The sequence below is a fragment of the Pyrus communis genome, chromosome 8 (assembly GCF_963583255.1).
Source record: "Pyrus communis chromosome 8, drPyrComm1.1, whole genome shotgun sequence".
NCBI classification, from domain to species: domain Eukaryota; kingdom Viridiplantae; phylum Streptophyta; class Magnoliopsida; order Rosales; family Rosaceae; genus Pyrus; species Pyrus communis.
In genome coordinates, this window is record NC_084810.1 from 26,617,330 (window position 1) to 26,631,840 (window position 14,511).

General features: G+C 38.0%; 2 protein-coding genes across 2 annotated transcripts; one reads left to right on the forward strand and one right to left on the reverse strand.

Moving 5' to 3' along the window:
• Positions 1-1,437: 1,437 nt before the first annotated feature.
• LOC137743253 (receptor-like protein 2) lies at positions 1,438-6,269 on the forward strand. The gene is made up of 3 exons (XM_068483125.1): positions 1,438-3,743; positions 4,742-6,142; positions 6,243-6,269. Exons 1-3 carry the CDS (start codon positions 1,554-1,556, stop codon positions 6,267-6,269), a joined length of 3,618 nt encoding a protein of 1,205 aa, XP_068339226.1. The 5' UTR covers positions 1,438-1,553.
• A 2,424-nt stretch (positions 6,270-8,693) lies between these two features.
• LOC137743695 (DEK domain-containing chromatin-associated protein 4-like) lies at positions 8,694-14,236 on the reverse strand. The gene is made up of 3 exons (XM_068483628.1): positions 13,821-14,236; positions 12,913-13,717; positions 8,694-10,018 (listed from the first exon to the last, which is right to left on the reverse strand). Exons 1-3 carry the CDS (start codon positions 14,138-14,140, stop codon positions 8,978-8,980), a joined length of 2,166 nt encoding a protein of 721 aa, XP_068339729.1. The 5' UTR covers positions 14,141-14,236; the 3' UTR covers positions 8,694-8,977.
• Positions 14,237-14,511: the final 275 nt, after the last annotated feature.

Below are 14,511 nucleotides of genomic sequence, written 5' to 3' on the forward strand. Positions count from 1 at the left end.
ACAAATTATAAATAAATTTAAAAAAACAAAAAAAAAACTCATTTCGTGAGAAAATGATCCCACAAACAAAGGAATTGTACGCTACGAAATAACATAAAATCATTTTTATTAAAATAAAAATGAAAACCTTTTACTCATACTCAAATTGTTTCGTTTTGAAAAGAATCAATAAAAAAAAAATCCAGGGGACGGTTCAATAATTTGAGATCAATCAATGGGTTAAGAAGTTGGAGTAAGGAGTTGTTGTTGAAAAATCTAAAATTGGAAAGACATTTAGAATTTTTATGAAAATTGAATAATGATATAAAGATATCCAACATGAATAGGTATATCTTTATTTTACAATTTTTCACAAAAAGGATTTATGCGAAGGATTTTTTTTTTTTTATGAAAAGTTTTCTATTTTTAGAGTTTAATTTTTTAATAATTTTAATTCAATGTAATACCTATCCAAAATAATATGAATGACTCACTATTAACTCAGTTTTTTTGTCATAATCATTATGTTGGAGAGGTGGCCACTCACTATCTGTTAGTTCATCTAAAAAATTGTCCAAGTGATTAAAACTGTTTCTACTTTGTATTCAAAGCGCTTTTATCAAAGAACCATTTTAAAGTACTCTTCCAAAAGCACGAGCCCAAAGTCAAGGTAAGCCTTCTAATACGCTGCAAACCCATGATTACATATATGGCGTGGTTACGAAACCGAACCGGAATGGAAGAAATGGAGTTGCACTTTTCTCAATGCTTTTACCAAGCTTTTGAGGAATCAAAAAATAGGTGAGTCAAGGTTCACCTAAAATTAGTAATTAAAATTTTAAATTATTCATAATTTGATTATTTAGATGAGATGATATTTGGACTCTGGGGTGAAAACTCCATCCGAATAAACTTTTCTACTTGAAATACTTACACATTTTTTACTTGTAAGCACAAGTGATTAAGAAAATTTACCGTTGCATTTGAGATCGAGATTCGATTATACTCATCTTCACTATTGCTTCTATCCAAAATGGAAAAAAAGAACTGTAATCTGAACGCATTTGGCCACTTTGAAGTCAGTGTAATGACTCTTTGAAGTCCTTTGTTTGCTGTTTACTCCTAAAGCCTAAAGTCAAACCAAACCACTTCAAATCCATATACTAATACATAAAAGATCTTTACACGATTGAAGATATTGGGAAATAGCAGACAAAACCACATTACATAAAAGATCTGTACACGATTCAAAACTAAAATTTGTTTTCGCTCTTCCAAAAAGCAGGACGCCAAAGTCAATGTAAACCTTCTAATACGTTGCTGCCAAGTTGCCAACCCGTGATTAGACCCTCCATTAGTGACGTCCCGTGTTCTGCAGGTTTGTTTCTTTTCTATATAAGTGGAAAGCAAAGACTTCAAAACTCAAACATCGCTCACAAGAATTCAAACCATCACCTAATTACCTTCTTCCCTTTGTTAACTTCTACCTCCTTCGCTCCAAACAAAGGAGTGTATATGTACACCCGAATCGACTTGAGCAATATAATTCCAGTACAGCCGTAGCGAAAAACATCATGCCGGAAGCTAGTCGCATAACGCCTTATCGAGTCCTCTTCCTGTTTTTTGTGTTGTCTACTTCCATTTCTACAAACCATGCTTGCAAGGACGCAGATCACAACTCTCTTTTGTCATCTTTCAATACATCTTCTTCTCGTTTAAATTGGTCTTCCAGTGATTGTTGTCACTGGGAAGGCATCGCTTGTGATGCCGACGGTAGAGTAACACATGTTTTGTTGCCCTCTAAGCGGCTCCAAGGAAGCATTTCTCGCTCCCTTGGAAGCCTCACACATCTTTCGCACCTCAATCTCTCCCACAATCTGCTTTCCGGTCCTCTGGAAGCTGGACTCTTCTTGTCCTCGAGTTGCCTTGAAATCCTTGATTTGAGCTATAACCTTCTCTCCGGAAAATTACCTTTGTTTCTATCATCTACTTACATTCAAATACTGGATTTGTCGAACAATCAATTCAATGCTACAATTCCTTCTTCATTCCTCCAGCATGCCTGGAATTTGAGCAGTTTGAATGTCAGCAAAAATCATTTTACAGGCCAAATACCTTCCTCTATCTGTCTCCGTTCCTCTTCGATTAGAGTCTTGGATTTCTCCAATAACGATTTCAATGGTTCAATTCCCCTCGGACTAGGAAACTGTTCGAAATTGGAAACCTTTCGTGCGGGCTTCAATACTCTCTCTGGAACTCTTCCTAGTGATCTCTACAAAGCTCAGGCTCTTCATGAAATTTCGTTACCTTCCAATCAGCTTTTCGGTCACATTAGTGACAACATTGTCAACCTCACCAGCCTCACAATCCTAGAGATCTACTTCAATCATTTGAGCGGCGCGCTTCCTCTCCACATCGGGAAGCTGTCCAAATTAAAACTCATGCTCCTTCATCTCAACAATCTTGAAGGTCCTCTGCCCCCATCTTTGATGAATTGCACTAACCTTATCGAACTCAATCTTGGATTCAACCGTTTCGATGGAAATATCTCGGAGCTAAATTTTTCCGAACTTGATCAACTTATCAAACTTGATCTCGTGAGTAATCACTTCTCTGGCGCCATGCCAAAAAGCCTTTACTCATGCAAGTATCTGAAAGCAGTTCGCCTGGGCGGTAATGATCTAGAGGGACAAATACAACCCGAGATTCTTTCGTTGAAATACCTATCCTTCCTCTCGCTTGGTAGGAACAGACTCGCCAATGTGACCGGCGCTATACATATATTGATGCGTTTGGAAAGTCTCAGGGTGGCCTTACTTTCACATAGTTTTCTAGGTGAAGAACTGCCGGATGGTGATGCAATGATTGGTTCTGGGTTTCAAAATCTGCGCCTTTTTAGCTTATCGAACTGCCAACTTAGAGGTCATATTCCGGTGTGGATGTCAAAGCTCAAGAAACTCAAAGTCCTTGATTTGTCTTCTAACAGACTCACAGGCTCAATACCTCCTTGGTTGGGAAGTCTTCCTAGTCTTTTCTTCATAAGTTTGGACAACAACTTGCTTTCAGGGGGTCTTCCAAATGAGCTTTTCTCACTTCAAGCTCTTGTATCCGAGAAGCCTTCCGCTCAAACGGATAGTGGTGATGTCGAACTACCTATCTACATGCAGCGCACGGAGGAATTTGTGCCGGTGCTGCAGTACAAATATCTGTCCAACGTGCCGCCATCTATTATCTTCCGAAATAACAGTCTAAGTGGCAACATTCACATTGAGATAGGCCGGTTGCAAAACCTTCACGTGCTCGATCTCAGTTTCAACAACATAGTTGGCAACATCCCGGACGAGGTATCTAAGCTCACAAACTTGGAGAGATTAGACCTCTCAAGAAACCATCTGTCGGGTGGAATCCCAGCTTCACTATCAAGCCTTCATTTCTTGGCTTCACTTAGTGTTGCATACAATAGCCTCCAAGGACAAGTACCGTTAGGCACACAGCTCCAAGGCTTTGATGCCACTGCCTATGAGGGCAACCCGGGACTTTGCGGTTTCCCGCTTCCAAACAAATGCCAACAGATGAATACAAGTGATACTGCAACTAAGAACATGGAAAATGAACATGACAATGGGAACGAAATTCCATGGTTTCATATTTCAGTGGCTCTTGGTTTCATTGTAGGATTTTGGGGAGTTTGTGGCCCTCTAGTTTTCAGCACGTCTTGGCGATATGCGTATTTCCAATTTCTCTCTAATGTTAAAGATCGCTTCGTATGCTAATCAAGTGTAATTTTTTCCCTGAGAAATAAAGGACTTCTTATATTTTTAAAAGGTGATAAGCGCTAGTCGGGCGCTCAGTAAGGGCCTAACGCATAGGTGTCTAGGTAATTTTTTTTATTTTAATTAAATTTATTATGTAACATATAAATAAATGTCTACTCTATGTAAAAATAAATATAATTGTATTGGGATACATAAATTGTAAAATAAAATGACATATAGATTATAAAGCATTAGAACATATTGAAAACATGTTGAACAATCATGTAACGAGTGTCTCAACAAGTCTCTTAAAATTTATCAAAAAAAATAGAAAGCAAAATGAAAGTGATCTATTTTATGTCTAAGTGAGAGTCGCACGTTAGAGGGTGTCTGGACAAGTCTAGGCACCAGGCACCCTTTCTTAATTTTCGAATGCCTATGATTAATTGGGGCGGTGTCCAGCTACTTAGCACCTACGCGAGAATTTTTAGAATAGTGCTTATTAACCACATTGCTGCTGCATACAAGAAATCTAACTACTGAGTAAAACAGAAAGGGAATTAAAGTCGTAGGGATGGCTCAACATACATCCAACTTTCCTAACTAAATTCATACGCAAATGCCTTGGAATTTCGTCACGATAGAATACTGAAACTTTTGAGCTGAAGCACTTGGAAATTCACTTGCAGGCTGCGATTTAATTTCTCAAGAATTTAACCATTCTTGTTGACCAAGTTTTCTGTAATCTACCTTATAATTTTGCCTAGCTCCGTCACTGTAATCCTCCGGATATCATTGTTTTATTTATTTATTATTATTACTATTTTAGGGAGCCTTTAAGGGAAGGGATCTTCATTTTTCAAAAAAAAAAAAAATGGGACTTCAACAGCAACGATTTCAATGGTTCAATTCCTCTCGGACTAGGAAACTGTTCGAAATTGGAAACCTTCCGTGCGGGCTTCAATACTCTTTCTGGAACTCTTCCTAGTGATCTCTACAAAGCTCAGGCTCTTCATGAAATTTCGTTACCTTCCAATCAGCTTTTCGGTCACATTAGTGACAACATTGTCAACCTCACCAGCCTCACAATCCTAGAGATCTACTTCAATTTGAGTGGCGCACTTCCTCTCCACATCGGGAAGCTCTCCAAATTAAAACTCATGCTCCTTCATCTCAACAATCTTGAAGGTCCTCTGCCCCCATCTTTGATGAATTGCACTAACCTTATCGAACTCAATCTTGGATTCAACCGTTTCGATGGAAATATCTCGGAGCTAAATTTTTCCGAACTTGGTCAACTTATCAAACTTGATCTCGTGAGTAATCACTTCTCTGGCGCCATGCGAAAAAGCCTTTACTCATGCAAGTATCTGAAAGCAGTTCGCCTGGGCGGTAATGATCTAGAGGGACAAATACAACCCGAGATTCTTTCGTTGAAATACCTATCCTTCCTCTCGCTTGGTAAAAACAGACTCACCAATGTCACCAGCGCTATACATATATTGATGCGTTTGGAAAGTCTCAGGGTGGCCTTACTTTCATATAGTTTTCTAGGTGAAGAACTGCCGGAGGTTGATGCAATGATTGGTTCTGAGTTTCAAAATCTCCGCCTTTTTGGCTTATCGAACTGCCAACTTAGAGGTCATATTCCGGTGTGGATGTCAAAGCTCAAGAAACTCAAAGTCCTTGATTTGTCTTCTAACAGACTCACAGGCTCAATACCTCCTTGGTTGGGAAGTCTTCATAGTCTTTTCTTCATAAGCTTGGAGAACAACTCTCTTTCAGGGGGACTTCCAAAGGAGCTTTTCTCACTTCAAGCTCTTGTATCTGAGAAGCCTTCCGCTCAAATGGATAGTGGTGATGTCGAACTACCTTTCTACACGCAGCGCACGAAGGAAATTGTGGCACCGGTGCTGCAGTACAAATATCTGTCCAACGTGCAGCCCTCTGTTGTCTTCCGAAATAACAGTCTAAGTGGCAACATTCCCATTGAGATAGGCCGGTTGCAAAACCTTCACGAGCTGGATCTCAGTTTCAACAACATCGTTGGCAGCATCCCGGACCAGGTATCTAAGCTCACAAACTTGGAGAGATTAGACCTCTCAAAAAACCATCTGTCGGGTGGAATCCCAGCTTCACTATCAAGCCTTCATTCCTTGGCTTCACTTAGTGTTGCATACAATAACCTCCAAGGACATGTACAGTTAGGCACACGGCTCCAAGGCTTTGATGCCACTGCCTATGAGGGCAACCCGGGACTTTGCGGTTCCCCGCTTCCAAACAAATGCCAACAGATGAATACAAGTGACAATGCAACTGAGAACATGGAAGATGAACATGACAATGGGAACGAAATTCCACGGCTTCATATTTCAGTGGCTCTTGGTTTCATTGTCGGATTTTGGGGAGTTTGTGGCCCTCTAGTTTTCAACACGTCATGGCGATATGCTTATTTCCAATTTCTCTCCGAAGTTAAAGATTGCTTCATGGCTCTTGGTTTCATTGTAGGATTTTGGGGAGTTTGTGGCCCTCTAGTTGTTTTTTTTTTTAATTAAATTTATTATGTAACATATAAATAAATGTCTACTTTACGTAAATAAAAAAAAATAAAAAAATTAGGTTCATATCCTTCTTTTTGTTACTCCATTGATTAAAATCCTATTCATTTTCAATTTTTGAACAAGGTCCTTGGGTATTAATAACATCATTAATTATTTGAATAATAAAATATTTCTATTTTTAAAATATATTCCCTTAGTGTTAAAAATGTTACAATTAGTATATTTAATATTCGTACCCATGTATTAGTTTCTTTTTGTGCCCATATTTTTTAAAGTTTTATTTATGTTCGTACTCATGTGTATACCGTCACATGACATTGTATATTTAATCAATGATAGAAAAAATACATATGATATATTTATGTTTTATGCCTAAACTTTGTATTATATATTTATATTTTTAGTCTGTACCCACTTTTAATTTGCAACATTTTTTTTTTTAATTTGTAGTATTTTCCTTTTAGTTTTATTTTGTACCCATGTATTAATTTCTTTTAGCGCCTATATTTTTTTTTTAAATTCATTTGTACTCATAATTTTTTAATCTTTTATCTGTACCCTAATTTATTTATAATGTACCCATTCTTCTTTATTAATGTATAACTTTGTTATATGTGAAATGTACCAATTTTTTTAACACTATGGATACATTCTTTTGCCATTTATTATTTCTTATTTTTGCATAGTTTTTATCCATTTATTCAATCAAAATGTTTCAATTCTTTTATTGTAACCGTTTCTAATAGTATTATAATGAGGGCTTTTAAATTTATAGGATTATAAATCTCATAAAATATCAAACAATTAATGTCAAAACTATAAAAATATAAATATTAAGAGTAATATAATGAGGTGTACAAAGTCAAGGGACTTTGATTAAACTTTGAATACTATTAAGGTTTTAATAAAAAAATGTTAAGGATTAAGGACCGCATCCAAAGTGATCCCAAAAAAAATATATTTATATTGGGATACATAAATTGTAAAATAAAATGACATATAAATTATAAAGTATTAGAACATATTGAAAATATGTTGAATAATCATGTAATGAGTGTCACAACAAGTCTCTTAAAATTTATCAAAAAAAATTAAAGCAAAATGAAAGTGATTTATTTTCTGTGTAAGTGAGAGTCGTGAGTTAAAGGGTGTCTGGACAAGTCTGGGCACCATAAACCTTTTCTTAATTTTTGAATGTCTAAGATTAATCGGAGCAGTGTTCAGCCGCTTAGCACCTACGCGAGAATTTTTAAAATAGTGCTTATTAACCACATTGCTGCTGCATACAAGAAATCTAACAACTGCGTAAAAACAGAAGGGGAATTAAAGTCGTAGGGATGGCTAAACATGCATCCAACTTTCCTAACTAAATTCATACGCAAATGCCTTGGAATTTCGTCAGGATAGAATCCTGAAACTTCAGAGCAGAAGCACTTGGAAATTCACTTGCAGGCTGCGATTTAATTTCTCAAGAATTTAACCATTCTTGTTGACCAAGTTTTCTGTAATCTACCGTATAATTTTGCCTAGCTCCGTCACTGTAATCCTCCGGATATCATTGTTTTTTTTATTTATTATTATTAGTATTTTATTTATTAATGCCATGACTTCTCTTTTTCATGGGCAGTGATGAAATAATTGGAATCTTTTAAGGCCTAATTAGGTTTGGGATTGGTTTAGGCTGGAAGTTACAAAGTATTGGACCAAAAATAAAGTTGTAGAACAAGCCTGAATTTTTTTTTTTTTTTTTTGGTGAACACACGATATTATCTACACTAAGTGGAAGTGAGCTCAGCCTCACAATGGATTAGCAGATCTTTCACTTACAAGTGAGGGAATACCACTTGACCGTAATACTAAGTGACAACAAACCTGAACTTTTAACATCTTTTTCATGTAACGGTTTTCTTGCCAAACTATCAACCATCATCCGAAGACATGTATGAACAACTCTGATTCTTGATAACATAATATATCAGACAAATTTATATGAAAGTAAAAGTAGTAGAAGCAATGTTTTAAATATCGGTATCAGGAGAAATGTCGATAAGTAAATTTGTGGTAATATCAATGCATCTATCGATATAAGTTGCGTTCAATATCAATATCCACCTATTTGGCAAGGAAATTGTTAATATTATATGATTTGTATTATCTTTCTATATATTTTTTTTAACAAACGATTACTGGATAAAATTGTTAAATGTTAAGAGAGAAGAAGATCAAATCTGCACAAGAGTACATGAGTATTATTGTTTTCCGTCACGTTGCAGTAATGCGTCATTTGCATTTGTATTATCTTTCTCAGTATATTTCTTTAGTATTATCTTAATTTCTTCCCCTGTTTTCGGACGTTTTGGACCCAGCTTATTTCCTATTGCACCAAAAAAGCCCACACTAAAAAAAACAAGAACAATATTGAAACTAGAACGAAAAAGGTCCTCACCGATGATGCTACTCATCAGGATCTGTATGTGCTAAAAGAGATGCCCCAAAACATTCTACAAGTTCACAGCACATCTATCTCTGTCTCTCCCTATCCCTCTCTAGTAATTCTTTTGACCGCTCTTGGGTAAAAGGGTAAAAAGAGACTGTAAAAACCTAGCATTGGCAACAAAACAAGACCAGAAATTAACCCAAACCATGCCAAAAATAATTTACAGCTTACAACAATGGCCGCATTCACCTCCTTGTACGCTTTCTCCGCCTCCCTGTACTCCCCACCTGATCAGCCTCCCCATTCTCTCTCCCTCTCTTCCTCCTCCCCGCTTCTGCCGCCGCAGTCTCCGGCCTCTTCGGTGGCCTCCCTACCCCTCTTCTTCCCCTCCCATTGCTCTCCTGACACCTCCTTCCCCCTCCCCTCCCTCCCCCACTTCCCGTTGAACTCCGCGTCACCCTCTCATTCCTCTCAACCTCCGGCTTCTTCCTACTCCTCATCGTTGGCTTCTTCTTCTTCTTCTCGTCCTCGCTTTCCTCGCTATCATCCTCAGAACCATCCGATGTCTCCTTCTTCACTTCAGTGCTCGGCGAGTTCTGCTTCATTCGCTTCAAGAACCTCGCTGCGCCTTGCTTCTTCCTCCTGTTTTCTTTCTTCTCCTTCTCCGCTTCCAAAGCCTCTAAACCATCATGCGAACTGAGTTCATTGATGCCATACTCATGCGGCTTCGTTGGCTTTGCTGCATTCCTGCCCCTCGTGCTTGTCCCTCTCCGCCCGCCTCTTTCTTGTGTCCTCCGCCTCCTAATTCCCTTGTCCTCAACCTTCACAGATGCAGCACCATCCGCCTTCTTCTCATTCGCCGCTTTTGCTTTCTCTTCAACCTTATCTCCCTTCCTGCTCTTCGCACCGCCTTCTGATAGTGCATTGACAGAACCACGCTTTCCACAAACAACAATGGAAGACTTGGTGGGTTTCTCGAAGGCATCGGGCTCGATCTTGGGAGCTTTGGTTTCGATCTTGGGCACGTTGGATGTTACTGTTCCGGTCGCGGGTTGTGGGTTCGGGAGCTGGTCGTTCATTTCCTTTAGCACAATGGAGCGGAGCTCTTGAGCTGCGTTGTGCTCCGGAGAGTTCTTGCGGAAGAAGACGACGGCGTTGTTGAATAGGAGGAGGAGGTCGCGGAAGAATGGGATGCAATCCTCTGTGTAGAGGCCTTTGTTAATCTTGGATTGAATCACATGCAGGTCCATGTGTTGCCGAATCAAACTTTTGTACCTTTCTGATTCCTGCACAAATATTGTAGGGTTTCTTTAATTAGAAGTTGTACTCAAAACATTTTTATTAGAGCAAACTAGAAACCAAATAAAATAAAGTAATTTTGCCCTCACCAAATCACTTTTTCATTAATAGTTTTAAATTTCGAATTTTCTATAATAAATTAATTAAATCACACTCGTTTAACGGTAACCAAATATCAATTTGGAAAGCAAAAATAGGAAAAAGCGTCTTTGCCCGCTACTTCTTTTTCCTAACTTTTTCCCTTAATTTTCTAGTAAAAACTACTCCACACGCATAACGTAATTGAAATATAATTTTCCAATTGATAATTGGTAGTCAAATAAAAACCAGAAATTTGAGTTTTAAAATATTTTATTCTAAACTAGCTTAACTTATGGAAAAAAGAACTAAATATTTACTAATGAAAATCGAGCACATAACTCTAACCAACTGGCTTGAACTAATTCTTTACATCTCTATATAAAAAATATATGAGAAGTAAAAATGAATATGATTCTTTTAATTTTTAATTGTCGAATCGAATAAACTGAAGAAAAAAAATCAATAACAAAAAATTAACAAGAATATATTAAAAATATAAATGGGTGTGTGCCCGAGACACAAGTAGTTGTGTAAGTATCCTTTGGCTATACGGAAGGGTACCCTAAGTAGTTTTCTAGGGTTTTTTTATTATTATTGGTTTAAAAAGCAAAGGCACGAGACCCGCTAGTGCCCATCACCTGCATTTTTGTGCTTCAGGTAGTTGTACGTTACACGTGTAACATTTCACATGTCGGGCCAACGTCCACTTCGGTGGAGTTTTTTATGTTTTATTTTTGTTTTTATAATAAGTACGGATCAGTTGGGATTGGGAGGAAGAGTTCCTGTGTGTACGCGCGAATGCACGGGACTAAGGTCCACAGGATAAATCCCATCGTTCATAAATTAAACTATCATCGTGTTTTATTAGTATGAGACGTAATAATATCCAACGTCATAATTTTTTCTCTCTAAAATAATTTAAAGTTTGCATATGACACTTTATCGTAATGATAGAAATAATTATACTTATGCATTCTAGCGCGAATTTGATCTCATCGACTCTCTTTCTTTTAATAATTAATAATTTACTATTAACGTTATCTTTATGAAAAAATAATCTATGATCTGTTAAATAAACATAATGTACGATAACTTATAATATTCTCGTACCATACTTATGTTATGTCTTTGTATTATTGGTATATGATAAGACGGTGAACATGTGTCATACAAGTTGTTTTAGCTCTAAGACTTGTTATTACCTATAAACCTAATAAAAATATAAAATACCTAAGAAAAAAACAATAAAAATGAAAAATAACTTTGGAAATTGGGAAGAAAATCAAAGGTAACAAACAAGGTCAAAGAAACTAACACGCCCTCATTGGTACTTTCGTAACGCTTCCTTTAATAATCTCTAAATCTGGGTTGGGTCATTTGATCTGCTTATATCATCATTTTTATACATGCAATATAAATTTTACGCAAATTTAATTGTTTAAAAATTTACTAGCATTTTGCCACACGCATTGTTAGTTTTTTTTTATTGTTTTACTTTTTTATTTGTTGTTTTAGTTTTACTTATTTTGGTATTGTTTTTTTTTTATTAGAATATATTTTGAAAAATAATGAACTTACTAACCACCCTACATAGTTTTTTTTTTTTTTAACTCTAATAAAAGAAGGGCAATTTGAGTATTATGAAAGCTTCACTTTTTTTGCCTTTTCTTTTTATATATAGATATATAGATAGATAATAGCCTCTTGTCACACGCTTATACATTTATAAATAACCCTTTCCTACTAAAAAATTACAAAATTTACTTTTTTTAATTGTATATTTTTTATTAAACATTTATTTAAAAATAAATTGGAAGTCCACCAACCAGCTAGAGGTTTTTTGTTTTTTTTATTTTTTTCTAAGGTTTTAAATTTTAAAATTATTAAAAATAAAAATGTGTTGAGTTACTTTAACTTTTTTAATTCAATCGTAATTTTTTACATTGTTGAGAAACAATTATGGTATTTTAAATGTTTCACCACTTTTAGCTGCTCTCTTTGTCTATAGATTAAATTTCTACATAGAAAATTTACTGTTAATTTACCAAACCACTTGGAATACGTATAATTAATAAACTAAAGTAGTTTAGAGCATATATTTAACCCAAAAAAAAATCCTCTAAATCCTAATTTTAAACTACTTACTGGACCCCACCGGTTAAGGCATATGGTTGTAACCCTTCATCAAAACCTTGACTGAGTTTTCGTCCTCTCCGTAACGCTCATGCGCTGCACGCTAGCTACCATCCTCACCATTCTCAATGTACCGTTTCAAACTGCCTCGATCTTACTCAAGTACCAAAATACAGAAAGGGATCATCTCCGGATTTTTTCTTTTTAATCCATCAAGTTTGAGAATCTCAATCATTGAAATTTGATTCAACAGTTAAGAGTTCACTTTAAAAGTTATAATAACTTTAATCGTTGAATTAAATCTTAATGGTTCGAATCCCTCAATTTCATGAATTAGAAGGAAAGGATCCAGAGCGGATCCCTTTCCCCAAAATACCCCCATTTTACTCCCTCGTATGACCATAACACCCTGACATCATGACGTGTAACGTTCTAACTGGTCCACACCCAAATATCAAAATCTAATCTTGGACCATGAATTAGCACCTCCATTTTCCATCATTTCAGAAGAACTCTTTTTCCCCATCATATTTTTTCAAATCTTAATTATTTTTCCGGATTTTTAAATGTTTTTTTGGGTAATTTATTTGATTTAGATTTTTCCACATTAAGATACAAAATTAAAATTATAAACGTTAAACTTTGTTTTAGGAATATTTGTCAATACCTGACTCCGAAGCCGCCGCTCGAATACGGAGCCGAGCCGATGAGAGCAGATGATCTTGAGGACCTTCATCAACGGCTCAGATTTAACCAGCTTGAGCTGCTTAACCCCTTTGCTGGTGGCGGGAGATACTTCGTCACCCTCGGCCTCTTCGCCGCTGCTGCTCCTACTCCTACTCCTGCTCCCTCCTCCTCCCTCCCCTCCTCTGCCACGATGTCGTTTCCTCTTCGACAAGCTCGCCGAGCTCTGCACGTCGCTGTTCTGCTGCCTCGACGCCGCCGCGCCACCACCTCCTCTTTTTCCCTCCCGCTTCGACTCGCCACCCGATTCCCACAACTCGCTCGACTTGCCGAGCCGACTCGCCTTTGCCGTATCATCGCCGCCTTTTTTGTTGTTGTTTTGATTGTCTTCGTCGTCATCGTCTGCTAGTTTACCGTTAACAGAGCAATCCCGGTCCGGTTCGGACCGGATTTTGGCCCGAATCGGATCTGGTTCGTTTCCGTCCGTTCTGGGCTCCTCCTCCTGCTCCCCCTCCGCCAGTTTCTCCGCCGCGCCGTTTCCTTTCGCATCGCCTCTTTGGCTCGTCGAATTGGACTCGTTGAAGGATCGGTTCTCGCGCTCGTCGGAATTGAAGTCCGAGCCGAAGTCTTCGCCGGAGTTCATTTTTCCGGCGAGGTTCTCCCGCGAACCATCCCGCTGATCGCCTCCGCGGCGTTTGAGATCTTTGCTCGGACGGTTGGCCCCGGCATCCTCCTTCAAGCTCCGCTCCCTCTCCTCCACCAACCTCTTCACCTTCAACTCCAACGACCTGTAAAAAACCACACACAGAGAAGACACACACTCTCAGATCTCAAACCATTAAAACGACAACACCTCACACTCAGATCTCTCGCAAGGGATGCGAAATTTACACGATCGAAACGTCGCGACGGCGGACCTCGCGTCGTAGCTCCTCAACTCGCAGCCTCCGCAGCTCGTCAACCATCGCGCCCAGGCTCCCCGACGAACCGTCGTCGTCGTCTTCCGATACGAACCGTCGCTTGATGTCCGCGAACTTGTCCCTACAGTTGTCAGCACTGAGAAGCGTCGTCGCGGTGGGGGAGCAGCGGCTCCCGACCTCCAAGGCGACGGAGTCCCAACTCTGGGTGCCGTGGCGGTTCACGGCGCAAACTAGCAAGAGCTCCTCTAACGTCCCCCATGGTTGCGCGCTCGTTCCGCGTTCCCTAGCCATGTTCCTCTCATATCACCATTTTTTTTTTTTTTTTGAAATTAGGGTTTTTGGTTTTATACCAATTGGAAAAACAAAATCTTGGAGAAAAAATTTTGACAGTGGATGATGGATGATGGATGATGATGATGATGATGATGATGATGATGATGATGATGATGAATGTACAGATTTATTACGTTTGTTCGTTCGCTTTTATATTTTCAACGAAGTGAACCTTTTTTTTATTTATTTTTATTAATATTTTTTTGGGGGGCTTTGTAAAGCTCGCGCAGCCTCTTTCTCTCTCTCTCTCGCTCCACCACGTTGGGCCTGGACTTATAAGAATACTTTGGGTTTTCCTTGTTTACATCTCAAATTCCGAAATTACCCTT

Coding starts and splice junctions, on each gene's coding strand:
- LOC137743695 (XM_068483628.1), bottom strand. CDS start 14,140: ATGGCTAGGGAACGCGGAACGAGCGCGCAACCATGGGGGACGTTAGAG. Junction 13,718..13,820: donor CGTCGCGACGTTTCGATCGT/GTAAATTTCGCA, acceptor GGTTTTTTACAG/GTCGTTGGAGTTGAAGGTGA. Junction 10,019..12,912: donor AGCGGCGGCTTCGGAGTCAG/GTATTGACAAAT, acceptor ATATTTGTGCAG/GAATCAGAAAGGTACAAAAG.
- LOC137743253 (XM_068483125.1), top strand. CDS start 1,554: ATGCCGGAAGCTAGTCGCATAACGCCTTATCGAGTCCTCTTCCTGTTT. Junction 3,744..4,741: donor CTAATGTTAAAGATCGCTTC/GTATGCTAATCA, acceptor TACAAAGCTCAG/GCTCTTCATGAAATTTCGTT. Junction 6,143..6,242: donor TCATTGTCGGATTTTGGGGA/GTTTGTGGCCCT, acceptor GTTTCATTGTAG/GATTTTGGGGAGTTTGTGGC.